Below are 18,134 nucleotides of genomic sequence, written 5' to 3' on the forward strand. Positions count from 1 at the left end.
AAAAATTGTCATGGCCATTTTCAAAGGGGTCCCTTGACCTCTGACCTCAAGATATGTGAACGAAAATGGGTTCTATGGGTACCCACGAGTCTCCCCTTTACAGACATGCCCACTTTATTGGGCATATTTACTGATCTCCACATGGCTGCCAGGTCACAAGCTTTCTCATTTTACAGCTAAACAGTAGAAATAGGAGATTACAGTAACAGAATATTGATTCATATTTGATCAGCGCTGCCTAGTTTGACCGTTTGATCGGAGTCGGCGAGTGATTGACAGCTGGCAGGCTCCAGCTCGACTCTGACTGCTTGTTTTCCTCCGGTCTGTGAAATCTTGCAGATGTCATTAGGAGCACCGGAGGACACCAGAGGAACATGATTTGTTTTCAGATTACCTGTCTCATGCACTACTGTCAGGATATAGTGACCGTTTTATAAAAATAACTTTTTTAATCATATTTGCTCCAATTCTACCCACTGCTGCTTTAAAGGGACTGTTTGTAATTTCTTACACGTATAAATCAATCGCATCCACGTGCATGCGCGCACACTACACACTGCAGAAGAGTTAGTTTAGCTCTGAGAATATCTAGTGAATGTACAGTGGACGTTTGTGCAGAAATAACTGCTGCAGCTCCTCCAGACCAACAGAGGTTTTCCGTGTCTTGTGAAGTGACGGGGCTCCGCAGCGAGAAACATTATCGTCTCCGACCAAAACTCCGTCGTCTCCCCTGTTCCCTCCGGCCGCTCTCGGGAGGCTGAAGCAGGAAAAGCCAACACTAGGATCAGCAGTGATTCATGGAGAGACCTTCGTCTGGTCAGCTAACATTACTGCCAAGCAGGTGAAATATAGAGTGATATTGTAGTTTTAGTTGACGTGTGTCGTCTCACTGCTCGTTCATATCTATGTAGAGCGAGCACAAGTGCGAGCCCGACGCTGACTTTCGTTGACTTAACGGCCACAGGTGTCGCTGTTAACAAGCATTTCTGATTCTTACAAACAGTCCCTTTAAATCTCTAGGATTTATAGATTGTCTTTATAATTTCTCCATGTTTTTCTTCTTCCTACAAAGCACCATGTAAAAATGCTGCATAGTTTACAGTACATAAAGTTGGCTTGTTTGCTGCCATGTGGATGTTCATCCAGAAACTTCACCGCCTCTTTGCTGGTTAACCACGCCCACACACAGAGCGCTCAAACCGGCCACTGGTTGAACAAGACCCGGTCCCGCCCACTGGAGGAGTTAATAACTTCAGTGTGACATAAAGCAGCAGCAGCAGCAGCAGGTCATCATCATCATCCACTGGAGGACACCAGCAGGGTGGCTTCTGTTACTGGAGGCTGCACACACTGGACATGTTGTGAAACTTTACTCACTTGTTTTTTGTTTCTGTTCATGAAAGAAGCGTCACAACAATGTGGAAACCCTCCTGTGGATCAGACAGCACCTTCAGCTGCTCCGCTGCTGCTGCCGCCGCGGTCACCTGTCTGCTGGTGACCGGGATGCTGGTCGTCACTGTCGGACACCCGAGCAGCGGAGAGCCGGAGGAGCCTCCAGCTGCTGCAGCGACGAAAGTTTTCTCCGCGTATTTCAGGAAACTCACCCGGGAGAGGCGAGCGATGAGCGGCCAACCGAGGAGGAGCGCTGCCCCCGGACCGGTGGAGCATCTCTCACCGGCTGACCTGTTCATAGCGGTGAAGACCACCGGGAGATATCACCGGCAGAGACTGGAGCTCCTGCTGGACACCTGGATCTCCAGAAACATGCAACAGGTGAGCCAGTATACTATAGAGTTCATCTCATATACCTGTCACTTAGAAACACAGACCTTTTTATTTTCTATTAACGTATTTGTTTATTTAATTTATTATTACTCTCTTATATTATTTATTTATTTATTATTTATTTATTATTATTATTATTTTTATATCATTATATTATTATTATTATTATTATTATTGTTATATTACTCTCTTATATTATTATTATATTATATTATTATTATTAGTGTATTATTATTGGGGGGTTTTATTTTTATTTTATTATTGTTTCTATTCTTTCTTTTTTATTATTATTATTATTATTATTATTATTATTATTATTATTATTATTATTTTATATCATTATTATATTATTATTATTATTATTATTGTTATTATTATTATTATTGTTTTTTTTTAATTATTTATTTTTTTGTTTTGTCTTTTTAATTCTATTCTTTCTTTTTATTATTATTATTATTATTATTATTATTATTATTATTTATTTTCTTAATTTTATTTAAATTTTAAATGTTGAAGTTGTTTTCTCTAGTGTACTTAATGAGTTCGTCTATAAGCTCAACTACTTAAAAAATTGGTTTATAAACTATTGTAATAACGAAAACTGTAAATTGCATATATGAAAACAACCTCGAAAAAAGGGAAAAAATAAAGTATAAAAAAAGAAACAGAGATCAGAAGACACAAACTGACTCAATACAGTTAAAATCATAGAAATGGGACTTTAACTTAATGATAAATAAACAAAAACATGACAGCTGTTAGAAACCTGAAGAGAAGTAAGCTACATGCTGTGTTAATGCAGGTCCAAACCATTCAGGAAGTGAATATTTATTAGCCTTTATTATGTTATTTTGTGCAAATCCTATAGTCACACAATAGGAGAATAAACATGCTACCAGATAATACTTTGAATTTACTTGTAAACTTGTGTTTATGTGATTTATCAGCTGGTGAGGTGGTCACATGAAGGAACATTTGTCTTGAGTTCAAATGCACATTATCTGTTACTTTATGCAAAGTGTGATCCTTGTGTGAATAGTTCCTATATCAGGGGAAGTTGTATATGTATAATAAAGGTTTCCCTCATCTCCTGCTGCAATAAGCCAGTTCTAAATAATCCCCCTGATGTGACTGGGACCAGTAGCTCTTTGATCCAGGCTGCCGCTGGATTGTAAAACAAGAGATAGAGGCCTTTGTAATGTATGAGAGGGAGATGAGAGGGTTAACAGGTCGAACACACTGCTGCTAACGTGTTGACATTATTTATACCAGCAGGGGACATGAAGAGGAATAGAAAGTCTGTAGCACTCATATGGATGAATGAATCCTGGATTATGGTCTCGATGAGATGCAGATTTGTTTCAAGGCTGCGAATACAACAAAACATTTGTTCAGTTGTAGTTCAGACTGTCATCAACATGCAGAGAGACTCACTGTATAAAAACAGCTTCAAACACCATACAAACTGAGATGTCATGGCTTTGAAATAACAGAGAAAGTCAAGAAAGTAAGCTTCAGAGGTGGATGGAAACGACATACAAATACATTTTTAAGATACTTTCTGTTCATCTTTCTACTTCTACTACATTTAAGAATGAAATAATGTGATTTATACACCACAAGAGTTATGACACAGCTGTAGTTACTGGTTATTTTAGCGTTAAAACATATATAATATATGATTCAATGCCTATAAACTACCCAACAACAGATAAAGGAGTTAAGATGATGCTCCACCTGGACCAGTTTCAACATTAAAATGTTGTTACAACCAAGGAGCCACCCTTTAGCCTGAGTCAGACTTATAGCCTATGTGTAATTTAGTATATTTCTATTGTACCATTGTTTTACTTAAGTTAATAATCTGAATAAAGTGCTGCAGGGATGACGTATTTTTGTAGGCCAACCAGGAAGTTAGCATCGCCCGGGTTCTCTCGACAAAAAGCCAATGAGATTTTTGCATTGGGTTTGTATTATTGCAGAAAATGAACTCTGTGGCAAACAAACGTTTATGATACTTATACGTTTTGTTCAGCGAGATAATCTTCACAAATGAACACCACTTTTATGATTTTAGAAGTGTGAATGCAATCCCCAGAAGTAAAAAGCTAACGTTAGGCTATAAACGAACTACACCACGGTCGCATGATTTCACACGTCACCACCACTAAGCTGAAGGCGGACTAGTGTTGCAAGAGAGATGCAAGCTCTGTGAACATTTTTAAACAACATTTGAAAACGCATTTATTTAGCATTGCCTTTAACTAACCGTCGCTCTTCCTTTGTTTTATTCTTATCTTTTACATGTTTTATTGTTCTTATGCCTTCCTTTGTTTTATTGCTTGGTTTGCGGTGCAAACAAAATAGTTAAGGTTAGGCATTGACTTTGAATAGTTAAGGTTAGGATAGGTCGTCGGGCAGCAAAATTTTGCAGATCTCAGATCAGATTATGCAATTTGCGGGCTCCCTTCTAGACATGCCCCAAGTCCAAGCTGCCAGCCAACAGTCTAAAACCCAAAGATATTCACTTTACTACCATAAAGAAGTAAAGAAACTGGGAAATACTGACATTAAAGAAGCTGGGAACTCAGATTGAAAAACAACCCAAACAAGTAATCGATTATCAAAATAGTTACCAGTTGATTTCCGATTAATTGACCAGTCATCGCAGCTCTAAATCTGAATTCTTCTTCTGCCTCTGATCCTGTTAGAAACCATCTTTTCCTCATCATTAAACCAAGCAGCAGTCCTGTGATCTGGATGAGTCGTAACATGACTACTGGATTTGAAAGAGGGATCATGTTGAGCCTCACAGATAAATATTTGAGATCAAACGGCTACGAACAGACAGCTTTTTGGTTCTGAATCACGGTGGTGAGTGAGTCAAAGATGAATCTGTTGCTGTAAAACACATGGGGCTGTGGTGAGCTGCACCCAGCGGCTTCAAAGCTCATAATCGAAGGCAGACGCGGCTGCGGAGCGCACGGCGGTCGATCTGATTCCCATTTAAACCTCAGTGTTTGAGGAAAGGCCTCGCTCAAGTCCCATCTCATGCTGCACAGAGACTGTTGACATGTAAATAGAGACCATGTCGGGGAAATCAGCTGGTGTGTGACGCATACCTGCCTCTGCTCTCACGGCCAGGTGTAACTCTACCTGTTTCCCAGACACACCTATATACTCTGAGACTGCTGAGTAATGGAAATGCAGCAACACATTCTCACAGTGTTACCTTCACATGCCCTGGGAACAAACCAGATTTCTCATGGGAAGTTAAAAATGTGTCTGATCACAAGAGTAAACACATGCACACAGACACCACTTTCTCCCACCTCGGTGGTTGTTGTTGTCGCTGTTTCCTGTCTAAGTCCTGGCGAAACCACCGACCCCCCTTCAAATCCACATTTTCTCCTCACTCTGACCCCCCACCCTCCTCCTTGTCCTCCTATGACATAAACTGACTCAGAAGCTGACTGCTCTCTAGAGGCTTAAGAGGCTCAGAGTGGAAAAAAAACAGACTGACGGAAACTCACAGCTGGCTGGACACACAGAGATGTTTTTCTCTCTCTACCAAAGGCAGCGGTGTGATCACACAGTACCAAAGATTTATTATTGAATTTGTGCTGCATGGCAGAGTGGAAATCCCTCTGAGCCTGGTCTTCTTGTCCTCACTGGGGTTGTGAGTTCAGTGAAGACAGTAGGACACATGTTTGTTATTGTACTCCAGCACTCCAGCGATTTGAAGTGAAGCAGCGATTATGAGGTGCTGACTTTGATCTGTAATTTGAGGATGTTTACAATCAGATGAACAAATTACAGATGTTTTAGGGGACAGAAAGTAAATATATAAGTTAACGAAAACTTAAAATTAAGTAAAAACATGTTTTTTTTAGTGCTGTCAATCGATTAAAATAGTTAATCGGGATTAATCACAAATTAATCACACATTTTTTATCTGTTCAAAATGAACCTTAAAGGGAAATTTGTCAAGTATTTAATACTCTTATCAACATGGGAGTGGGCAAATATGCTTGCTTTATGCAAATGTATGTATATATTTATCACTGACAATCAGTTAACAACACAAAACAATGACAAATATTGTCCAGAAACCCTCACAGGTACTGCATTTAGCATAGAAAATATGCTCAAATCATAACATGGCAAACTCAAGCTCAACAGACAACAACAGCTGTCAGTGTGTCAGTGAGCTGACTTGAGGTCAGAGGTCAAGGGTCCCCTTTGAAAATGGCCATGCCAGTTTCTCCTCGCCAAAATTTAGCATAAGTTTGGAGCGTTATTGAGCAGATTTCGACAAGCTATTATGACATGGTTGGTAACAATGGATTCCTTATGTTTTCTAGTTTCAAATGATGCCAGTATCTTCACTCTAGCTTTAAAACTGAGCCCACTACAAACTAAAAAATCGCAAGTTGCGTTAATGTGTTAACTTTTACAGCCCTATAATGTCTGAAGGCTATAATGCACAAACCATAGACTGTATATAACAAGTGGATGTAGTCACTGTGACGTCATCCATTGGTTTGAGGACTGCTGTTTTGAAGCCTCGAAGCCTTCAGCATTTTGTCCGTCGCCATCTTGGATTTATACCCTGCTTTATGGTCTATTTGACTCTAAGTGGGACCATAATTTACAAAATGAACATCATGCTGTATTGAAGAAGACTTGAAACTAGTGATTGAGACCATAAACTCATGTTTACAATGTTTACTGAGGTAATAAATCAAGTGAGAAGTAGGCTCATTTTCTCATAGACTTCTATACAATCAGACTTCTTTCTTCAACCAGAGGAGTCGCCCCCTGCTGGCTGTTAGAAAGAATGCAGGTTTAAGGCACTTCCTCAGATCAGGTAGCTCACTGGCACAAACATAAACAGACTCTTGGCATCCTCCCTGCTGACATCCTGCCAGGCCTGCACTGCAGCAACCCATTAAATATTGATGATCTGTTGGTTTGCAGGTCAAAAGTCGACTTGGCATCGATGTGACAACATTTAAATTGCTTCATTATCTTTGCTACTTTACAACCAAAGTCAGCCCCGTTTTAACTTGGACACTTGGAAATGTTTGAGCTCCAGGGATGGCACTGAAATATCTCAACAACTATTGGATAGATTGCCATGAAACTTTGTACACACATTCACCGTCACCAGAGGATGAATTGTAGTAACTCTGGTTGGTCCTTTCACTTTTCATCTAGCTCCATCATCACGTCAAAATTTGAATTCGTCCAATACTTTGGTTCTTGACAAAAATACCTGCAAAACTAATGCAGGTATTTTATAATAGCATTATTAGTACAATAATGCTAATTATAATAACCACACCCCATATGTGATCCTTGATTTGATTGTGCTGAACTTGGCCCGTGAACACAAACATTTATAATGTATTGTTTCCTGTCTGGAGCTCAGCTGCCCTCATGCAGCCGCAGACACACCTGCAGCTGCTGATTTATCTCCTTTCTTCTGTTCCTCTCTCACACACTTTATCATGTGACTTTTGCTTTTACTCTGTAACGGATGTGAAATGTAGTGAAGTAGGTCTACAGTACTTGTGATGAATAGTAATTAGGTAAAAGTAAAATTTAAAAAAAATTCTCTGTTACAGTAACGTCAGTAGTTCAGCCTCACAGAGTGGCTAGCATGGCTGGAAATCATCATCATTACCTCTTGTTGCTTGTTTCAAGAACATTTTTGCCTTCAGTTTGATCTTCAGCGAGTGAAATTGCTTCTAAATTGGACTGAGGTTATGTGACTGACTTGGACAACAACATTACGCTGGTTGGCCATAAAAAAGACCCTCTTTGGATACGTTGTCTATACTGTATGTTCAGGATCATTGTCCTGCTGCATTATCTTAGACCTTGGGGACAAAGACAAATGTATGTATAAAAAGGACTACAAGTCCTCCATTGTTCATCCAACATGGACGTAAACAGCCTAAAATTAAAGCTGAGATTCAGAACTTTAACCTCAATGTCATCGTTTCATTTCAAATCTATTGTCCTGGAGTACAGAGCCAAAACAATATTTATACTCTGTATGTGCACCCAGGGTGTGTGTTTACTTCCTGTGGAAAGTTTAGGGGTCTACACGGCTTCCTGAGTACGCTGTGACCTACGACCCTGTCACTCATCACACACGTACACACACACACACACACACACACAGCGACAGAGCTGAGACCAGCTGCTCTGCTGCTGATAGACAAGAGGCTTACCTTTTGTCTTGGCTTCCATCCAATATCAGCAGTGCTTGCTGCTGCTGCTGTGTTTGTTGGCGTGTGTCAGTGTGTGTGTGACCGAGGAAACAGGTGGAGTCTCACCTGAGATCATAAACAGTCATCCATGAACAATGATGGTTGGAGCAGTGAGAGCGTCTGTATAATGGTGTTTTTATTTCCCTGCTGGTCACTGAAGGCCGCTGGAATAACATGAACCGTGTGTGTTTTTCCACAGATATTCGTGTTCACTGATGGAGAGGACGAGAAGCTGAGGAAGAGGATGGGTGAGCTGCACGCACACACACACGCACACACACAGCAGTTTCGCTGAGTAGCAGCAGCGTTATCTGCAGGCTGTGAGCAGGAAAGCAGGAACCAGGCTGCTGACTGAGCAATACTGTGTTTCCATGAAGTGCAGGAAATCACTTCAGTTTTATCAACAGGCCTTTCCTCATCTTACTCATGGAATTGTTTTACTTTTAAATGAGGTTTTCTTCTCACTAACGGACACATTGTACAACCCCGATGCAGAAAAATGTGTAATTAGGATATTCATTAGCAGTCGGGTTGTAATGGGATCACATTTTAAACATCTTTCTTGCTTCTGAAACGAATATTTAGTCAAAGTTGCTTCATCAAATATACATATTTCCTATTAAAGGAACAGGAACAGTGTGTAACATCCGACATGCTTGTGAAACTGCGGTAACGTGAGCCGCAGAGTGCCAAACCTTGGTAACTCCAATCGCCGTCTGACTTCTATTGCTCCTAAAGTAGTGTTATTATGGTAAGGATGGCCTCCGAGCGAGGCAAACAGCGTTACCGTGGTTTTGCACTCGGCGGCTCACGTTACTGCAGTCTTGGAAAGGGAGGAGTGAGCGGAGGGGTACTCAGTTGGTTGCAATCTGCAACCACACCACTAGATGCTGCCAAATCCTACATACTGTACCTTTAATTCCATAATAACCATTACTTACTTTGTTTGTTATTGATCACCAGGAGCTCACCTGATCAACACCAACTGCTCAGCGGCTCACAATCGTCAGGCCCTCTCCTGTAAAATGGCGCTGGAATACGACACTTTTATTAACTCTGGCAAGAAGTAAGACACAATCCAGACACACACACACACACAGTGTCATAAACACACACACACACAGAGCATGTTACTAACTCTCATCTGTTGCAGGTGGTTCTGTCACGTCGATGATGATAACTACCTGAACGTTGGCTCTCTCCTGAAGCTCTTGTCTCAGTACGGTCACACTCAGGACGTCTACATCGGCCGGCCCAGCCTGGAGCGACCAATAGAGGCCACGGAGAGCCTTGGCACCACTGAAATGGTGAAATTTAATTATATTTCGTGCTCCATAATTAAAATATTCATCTAGATCGCTCGCTTCTTAAAAACATTCTTTAAAGGGTAACTTCTGTATTTTTCAACCTGGGCCCTGTTTTCTCATGTTTTTGTGCCTAACTGACTAACAGGGACAAACATTTTTGAAACTGGTCCAGTTTTGAGGAATAACACTGTAACCGGCAGCAGGGAAACGAGCTGCAAGGGAAAGTGAGCAATGTAACGTTACGTTTACTAAAAGCGTTGTTTTTGCCACTGACAGGCTCAGATTGTTCTTATAAATGTCTGATAACATTATGGCCCCTATGGAGAAATAAAATGTTTTTCTTACCTTTCTCTTGATCCGGTCTGTTTGTTATGTCCAACTCCCGCTCAAGGAGAAGTCTCGTGGTGAAATCTGAATATCCGTAGGGTCCAGGTTGAACAATATTGAAGTTACCCTTCAAGTTGCAAAAGTTACTGAAAAAAGTTCACTCTGGTTTTCTGCTGAGCTCAGCGTGAGATCTACATCGGTTTGCCCTTCACTGATCCCTAGACTGCAGCACAACACACAGAGCTGTATAATGTATGTAAATGTGTCTTTGTGTGCAGAAGCCGGTGCGTTTCTGGTTCGCCACAGGAGGAGCAGGATTCTGTCTGAGCCGAGGCCTCGCCCTCAAGATGAAGCCCTGGGCCAGGTAAATCCTCACTGATAAATTCTGAGATCTTTTTGCGACCCGTTCAGCTTGATCATAAAACCTCCTCTCATGCTCTCTACCTCTTTCTCTGTCCAGTGATGGCAGCTTCATTGCGACAGCTGAGCACATTCACCTCCCTGACGACTGCACCGTTGGTTACATCGTGGAAGCGCTGCTGGGCGTGAGCCTCATCCGCTCAGCGTTGTTCCATTCCCACCTGGAGAACCTGGGACTGGTGTCAGACATACACAACCAGGTACACACACACACACACACACACACACACACACACACACACACACAGAAACAGACTTACTGATGTGCCAACTGTCTAAACAGCTTGTGTTTTTGTTGCTCCTCTAGGTGACTCTCAGCTACGGCACAGTGGAAAACAGCAGAAACACTGTCAACCTGAAAGGACCATTTTCAATAAATGAAGATCCTACAAGGTAAAATCTATGTTTAGCAGTTTATGACATTTATTTAGTTTCTTTGATATGCAAGAAGGAACACCGTACAAAAGAGTGCAACATCTGGGGCTGTAATTAAAGGTTGTCTGTACGATATTCAGAGCATTAATAAAGCAGCAAACAACTACTGTCTATGTAAAGATATAGAGGAGTAATGTCTACCTGAGCAGAGAATGAAGTCACTCTCCCTCTGTGTGTGTTGTAATCAGAGCTTCTCCGTGCTTTGTTGATATAGCCGGGCTGGCCGTGCGTGCTTTTAGTGCATGTGAGTGTGCCCCACTGGCCCACAGAAACCGCTCTGCACTGCGCTCATACAGCGGTAACAGCTGATAACGCTGTCAGTTGCAGAAGCATATCGCCCACCCTTCGGTTCACCCCCCAGGTTAACACTGTATAGCAAAAGCTCGACTTTTGACTGGAAAAGTACCTGGATCTTCAGGCGATTTTCTGCGTCCATTGGGCCCATGTTTGGGGGGGCCCATGTCCTTATTGCTAAATCTGATTGCAAACTATAATTTGATGAGGTCATCCACTACAGGCATAATACACGGTAAGTAGCGGCATCTGTGGTGTGATGAGGTTGTACAACCTTGCAAAGTGAAGCGACGTAGTTGGTTCCTTGACAAAGAAAACACAATTTTCTGAGGTTTTTTTTGAGTATTCAAGTTTTTTCTCGTAAATTTACAACTTTAATCTTGGAAATTCAGAGTTTTTTTGTAATAATACCCCCCTTCCCCAGCTCCGTATTTGTATTTCTTCTACCTACAAAGGCCCCAATGCGCCACCATACCTATGCTAAATGCTAATGAAGAAAATGATGAGACTTTAGTCCGTGAATGCTAGCCTGTGATGCTCAGTCTAACACAAAAGATTGTTTACAGTACAGGGTTCATGACACCTCACATGCTGACATCACAGGCCAACAAAACAATACGGAGGACAAAACACCAGCTGATCTTATCTTAACCCTTCCTGACATTAAGGGGATTTATTTTTTATTTGCCCAGCTTCCCTTCTTTCTTTCTCTCCCTTCATTGCTTCGTCCTCCAGTCAGTAATCGTGTCATTGTGTATTGAATTAGGGCTAATCGTCATTATTTCTGTAGCTTGTCAATAGACACTGATGGCAGTGTGCCTGGAGGGCTGCAGGTAATGAGATAAGCTTGTTGACCTATTGGTGGACGGGTTAATTGAAACAGATTAAATTTATTTTCAAACAATCAATAATAGATATTGTTTATTGTATTTTTTTTCATTTCAACACAGCCCTGCAGCTGTCTGAGGAAAGGCTTTAAAGCATGTGTACTACAATTCTCCTTTATGTAAACGTATGTTTTACTACTATGACAAGCTTCCTGGCTTTGTTCATTGTGTGTGTGTGAATGTATGCACACGGCTAATTGTATTCACAGTCTTATTTTGAAATCCCCAGTTGGCGGCTTCCAGGCATTGTGACAGTCATTTCCCTCTCTCTCTCAGGTTCAGGTCGGTCCATTGTCTGCTGTACCCAGACACTGCTTGGTGCCCCGGCCTCCGGCGACACTAACACCATCCAGAGAGACTGACTGGTGGTGGAGGAGGAGAAGAAGTAAATGTCTGGCTTGACTCAATGTTCTCTGATAGAGGAGGAAATCATTGCACATCCAGGAATAAAGAGAAGGAGTCTCACTGCTGCCCTCTTCTGGCGTGATGAAGAAACATTTGGACATAAATGTTTTCCTCACGTCCGACAGCAGTCTGAGTAGTAGACTGACTTTTTTTATGAGGGACTATGAGGGTTTTATTAGTTTGACACCTGAACTTTGACCCTGTGAATTGTTGTTTGGTGTCAAAAGTGCAACCAGACAAGAAGACTTAAGGTCAAAATGGAGAGACAACTTTGCTCTTTATAGATCCTGAGGGTGGCACGAGAGGAAACGTTACCTAAATCAGAAGGATTTATTCTCTGTACGCCTCAGCTCCAACAGCCCGTTCTCATTCCCAGGGCGTCAAATACCGACGCTTTGTCTCGGCCGTTGACGTGCGTTACCGATGCACAAGGCACCCCTTAGCACCGGTATGAAGCGTACCACTAACTATAATGTAAATCCATGTGTGGCAACAGTAAACGCTCTGAGAAAGTGCGCCTGGAGTGACTGTGGTGACGTATTTTAAATAGCAAAAAAAGACACTCACGGGGCGGGTCCAACAAACACAGGGCTTTCATCCAGGAAACCGCTGTTCGGGTCCCGTGCGTCATGTTACAATCAGATGTTTGTTCGTGTATCGTGTTCACAATGTTCAGTTTAATTTTCACTTTAAAAACGTAGTAGTTGTAAGCCCAACCATGTAACCTAAACCTAACTATAGTGGTTTTGTTGCCTAATCCTAAAGTGACAACAAGGGGCGTGACAAAGCAGCCATATGTGACGAGTTGGGATGAGCTCCAAACGTTATAACCTTATCTTTCCTCTTGTCTACGCTCGACATCCATCAGCCTCAGCTGCACCTCGTCACGCTCAGCTGTCTGTTTGTTAGCTTCAGCTGTACTTAATCTGCTATCATAACATGTGACATTTCATATTAAGGCTGAGATGGTCATTTTGGTCTCTTGTATCTTGTTTCTTTATTAGTTATGATAACATTGTGTGCTCAACAAAGTAACTGCTGAGATCCAAGCACAGCTACAACAACATCAGACGGGGCAAGAAACATGAGCAATCAGACAATCAGATAGTTCATGAAATTGTCTTTTTTACACTTTGTGTAGGTTTTTGTTGGGATTAAACAAACAAGATGTAACATATTTTTGTTACTGTTGGTCAGAGCCAGACTAGCTGGTTCCCCTGTTTCCAGTCTTTGTGCTAAACTAAGCTAATCAGCTGCTGGCTGTAGTTTTTATGTTTAACATAAGTATAAATATTCTCGTCCAACTTTCAACAAAAATGCGAGAAAAAAAAAGCCTATTTCTCAAAATGTTGAATTATTCCTTTAAGTCAAAGGATTTAAACCACTTTATTTGGAATTAAAACTGAAAGTATACACATTGAAATGTCAGTAATAATCCCATTGCACTGTAAAACTGTGTAAAACCTCAACAGGTTCAATCTTGCCCCACCAATACTTCTTTTTAGCGATGTTGCCACATTTCCAGGTCTCTGTAATTAATATGGTGAGAGACAATGTTATTATTACAGGATAGAAATGATGAGGAAAGACCCAAGTAAGACCCAAGTAAGCACGAAAGTAAGACCCAAATTGTAATAAAGCGCAATTATCCTAATCCTGTAATGTTGGATAAGTGGCGGTTTTGGTGTTGCTGGATGAAAAGTCAGAGAATCCCTAAAGTCACTAAAGCGCTCACCGTCTGGGAGCCATTAATGTCTGTACCAATTTATTGACAATACGCTCAATAGTTTTTTGCAATATTTCACTCTGAACCAAAGTGATGGACCGACAGACGAATTGACAGATTGAGATTATCATCCCTAGAGACTAATCTGCTGCTGTTTAATGTAGCCTGATCTGATTTTCCTCACATTTTCAGTGTCTTCTCTCCACTTTCTCGGCTGTGAATACGTTACTTACTCGGTTGCCCACAAGCTCCAGTGTTAATCAGTTTGGATTTACATGACACTGTTACAGTGAAAAGATGAAGGAACAACATTAACATTCATTATTTTATTTTGTCAGTGTTCAGTATTATCATTTCTCTGAAGTATATCATCATGACTGCACTTTGCTGTTTTATTTCTGCTGTTTGCAATTCATAATATTTTTTAAAAATACTTTTTCGACATTTTGGGGAAATACGCTAATTTGTTTTCTTGACGAGAGTCAGATAAAGTGGTAATTAATGAGCTTTAGAGGTGCTGGTAAGATTATTTGGTTTCCCTCAGACAAAAGCAGGCTAGCTGTTTCCTTCCGTTTCCAGTATTTGTGCAAAGCTAAGCTAACTGGCTGCTACCATACAGACAGGAGAGTGGTATAGATCTTTTCATCTAACTCTTGGCAAGAAAACAAATACGAAAATGAACATCTTTTAGAAACTCTGCATGAACTAATCTCATATTCTGAACTCATCCAGTGAGGCCTCGGTTACAAAGTATTCTTCCAAAGTGGCGGACATCACCTGCCTTTATGATGTAAGCCCGCTTTCTATAACGTTACACAGTGGCAGTGTAACAAAGATCTCCCCAAATGACTCATGTTGGGTCGTCTTTCTGTGCATTGAAAGCAGTTGTTACAACTGAATGAAAGTTATTAAGTTAAATTCTATCCCTTGTTAAATGAATGTATATGATGAACTGTTGCTTTTGAAGCGTGCATGCTCTCTCCAGTATCTGGACTGTATGTAGACATGTAATAAAAACAGCTTTTTTGGTCCGTAAGACGTGAATTTGTTTCTGTGATTGTGTGCTTGTAAAACTTTGGGGTGATTTTAAATGGGGTTGTAAGGGACACCGCTTCCACCTTTCACCTCTGACCTTGTTTATGAGCTGCTGGGTTCCTGTCTGGAGACCCCCGGCCCCTCCGGCATCCGACCGTAACCCCACAACAACAGCCGTCTTCTTATCTGATTGAGCCATGCACAAGACCCTGGAGAGATAAAGGCAGAACCAAAACATTAGCGGACTGCAGGCCTCTGTGTGTCATGGCCTCTCTCAGAGATGTCGGTCTGTGTGGACCACAGGGAGTACTTAGACAAATAGTGACACACAGTAGTGAATTTGTGAGGTTATTCTGAGGTTTAATATGCTTCTGAGTGACACCTGCTGGCTGCATGTGTTACTGCAAAGAGTAAAAAACTAGTTTTGGTCACTGCTGCTTGTCCTGAGTCATCGGTGTAGTGTTGCAACCAAATATAAAGGGCAGATGAGGTGGTTTGGCATCGGACAAGTTTAAAAAGGGATGTTGAAGAACCAGGATTATAAACTGGAGTAGTAGGGTGACCAGGTGTCCCACTTTACAAAAGTCAAACCACTGCAGACTCTTTTCTGGCTTTTATCCAATGGCTGTGAAGAAGGTCAGGCTCTCATGACGGGGCTGTTTGCCGTCAATCAAACTGTGCACACCTGGGTCAAGTGCAGGTTGACCTGTCACCGTCTTTGCTACGCTACGGAAAATACCACAAAGAAAAAGAAATGCAACTACAACCAAGACCTCTTATTAGTGGGTGAAACCGGTGGAAGGCGAGTTTTTTGTGAAGTTTGACAGTTATTTTTAAATTTCACACCGGCAGTAATACGACATGAAGCGACACAGTTCATGTGAGACAAGAAATGTTTGGCTCAAAAAGAGATGTGCTGATCTATGGTTGCATCCGGGCAAAGCACAGAGATGTTACAAGATAAGGGGCAGAATAGAAATGTTTATTATTTAAGTTAGATAGACATTATATCAAAATTGTAGACCACCTCTCAGCCTTGGTAACGTGTCCCACATTGTCCCACTCTTTATCCCACATTTGATTGGTCTGGTCACCCTAAGGAGTAGTGGAAAAAAAGCATTTATTGACAAAACAATTACTAAAAAAAAGGGCAAAATGAAACCCAGGAATTTATATAAAAATACATTTAAGCTGAATCAAAAGAACACAGAACTAAAGAAAGTTGCACCCTCACACCAAGCTGCCAACTCCTTTTTCCACTTCCCTTTACTCCAGTGAATGGGATTTCTCAGCCTGACCTAACTGGAAGCTACCACTTCCCCAGGTACGTAAGTATCGGGTGAGCTACACTGAACAAGCAACCAAATTCACACAGAAGAATGAACAAATCATTAATGTAAAATCTCTAAGTTACTGCTGACATCTCAATTTATCTATGGGCACCCTTCCATACCAATGAGAACACCAAATATTATAGTCTTACCTGACTCACATCATAACAGAGCCCAGCCCGTCCCTGCTCAGAGGACATAATGAGACAAACCTGTTTGCACTTCCCCTGATTGAGCAGCTGAGCAGCTAATTTACACCAACATCCCAGGTAGAACAACAAAAATCAGCTCATAAAACAAACTAAACACGCTTGTGTCGTTTATACCCCTCAATTAATAATGTATCAAATAAACTAAAACATTTGACTGAAATTAATAATTAAACAAACACAAAAACACTGTTAGTTTTGGGGAACAGGGCCTGGTGAAAAGGGAGAAAGGGAACCTTTCACAAGCAGTCAACAGACTTGCAACCCAACAATAATACTAAGTTAACGCGATAACGCTTTTAACAGCACTAATTTCTTTAACGCATTAACGCAACTCGCAATTTTTAGGTTGTATTGGGCCCAGAGACTGGCATCACATGAAACTAGAAAACCTGAGGAAAACCTGAGGAACCAACCATGTCATACTACCTCATGAAAAACGCTCCAAAGTTATGCAAAAGTTTGCCGAGGAAAAACTGGCATGGTCATTTTCAAAGGAGACATGCCCACTTTATGATAATCACATGCAGTTTTGGGGCAAGTCATAGTCAAGTCAGCACACTGACACACTGACAGCTGTTGTTGCATGTTGGGCTGCAGTTTGCCATGTTATGATTTCAGCATATATTTTTATGCTAAATGCAGTACCTGTGAGGGTTTCTGGACAATATGTGTCATTGTTTTGTGTTGTTAATTGATTTCCAATAATAAATATATACATATCTTTACATAAAGCAAGCTTATTTGCCCACTCCCATGTTGATAAGAGCATTAAATACTTGACAAATCTCCCTTTAAGGTACATGCCATTAATTTGCGATCAATTGAAAGCCCTCATTCAAACGTAAGTATTTTAAAGTTTCTCTCAGGTAAGACATCTTTGTAAAGGTCCATGGACTGTGTACACACCAGGGACAAAGACCGAAATAAGCCCAGTACTTTATCATTCTATCGCTAACAAAGTTGGATGTATTATATTTTATAAATAATTTATATTAGAATATTCTTAATGAACCAAACCAAAAACAGAGGTGGCAAGTGCATCATCAGACCTGTAACATCCCTCACATCTAAAATACATGAGCTTCATTTTCCATATTTCCATTTAACAAAAAGTCGAGTCAATTCTAGATAACATTGATCAAAGTAGTCCTCTAACTAACTGGTTTTCATATCAGCCATGTTGCTCCGCCATGTTTTCGAGAAAGAGACAAACCAAACACTGACTCTAGTAAGAGCCCTTCGCTTTTTTATGTTACCTGAAGGCCACCGTAGTTCTCAAACACGCTTGTAATCTGCGGTAACGTGAGCTGCAGAGTGTAAAACCGTGGTACCTCCAGGCACCGTCTCACCTCCGTTACTCAAAAAGTAGTGTTCTTATGGTAAGGCATAGGTACGGTGTTACCACAGTTTTGCACTCGGTGGCTCACATTACCGCAGTTTTGGAAAGAGAGGAGTGAGCGGAGGGGTACTCAGTTGGTTGCAATCTGCAACCACACCACTATATGTTGCCAAATCCTACACACTGTTCCTTTAATCTTGTCATTGACAGAGCAGTGGTTCCCAAACTTTTTCAAATCAAGGACCCAATAACTGACTTACTGAGACCCATTTGATAAGCTTTTGTCCCAGGGTGCCCCATCTGTTGTTTTTAGATGTTTTATTAACATTTGACGGAAACCTCTGCTCATT

At 41.1% G+C, this 18,134-nt stretch overlaps 1 protein-coding gene across 1 annotated transcript; it reads left to right on the plus strand.

The window, feature by feature from the left end:
• Positions 1–1,199: 1,199 nt before the first annotated feature.
• Positions 1,200–14,898, plus strand: LOC119485655 (beta-1,3-N-acetylglucosaminyltransferase lunatic fringe-like). The gene is made up of 8 exons (XM_037765385.1): positions 1,200–1,773; positions 8,266–8,314; positions 9,030–9,132; positions 9,220–9,373; positions 9,979–10,064; positions 10,161–10,320; positions 10,428–10,513; positions 12,013–14,898. Exons 1-8 carry the CDS (start codon positions 1,417–1,419, stop codon positions 12,077–12,079), a joined length of 1,062 nt encoding a protein of 353 aa, XP_037621313.1. The 5' UTR covers positions 1,200–1,416; the 3' UTR covers positions 12,080–14,898.
• Positions 14,899–18,134: the final 3,236 nt, after the last annotated feature.

Source organism: Sebastes umbrosus, chromosome 3, assembly GCF_015220745.1.
Source record: "Sebastes umbrosus isolate fSebUmb1 chromosome 3, fSebUmb1.pri, whole genome shotgun sequence".
NCBI lineage: Eukaryota > Metazoa > Chordata > Actinopteri > Perciformes > Sebastidae > Sebastes > Sebastes umbrosus.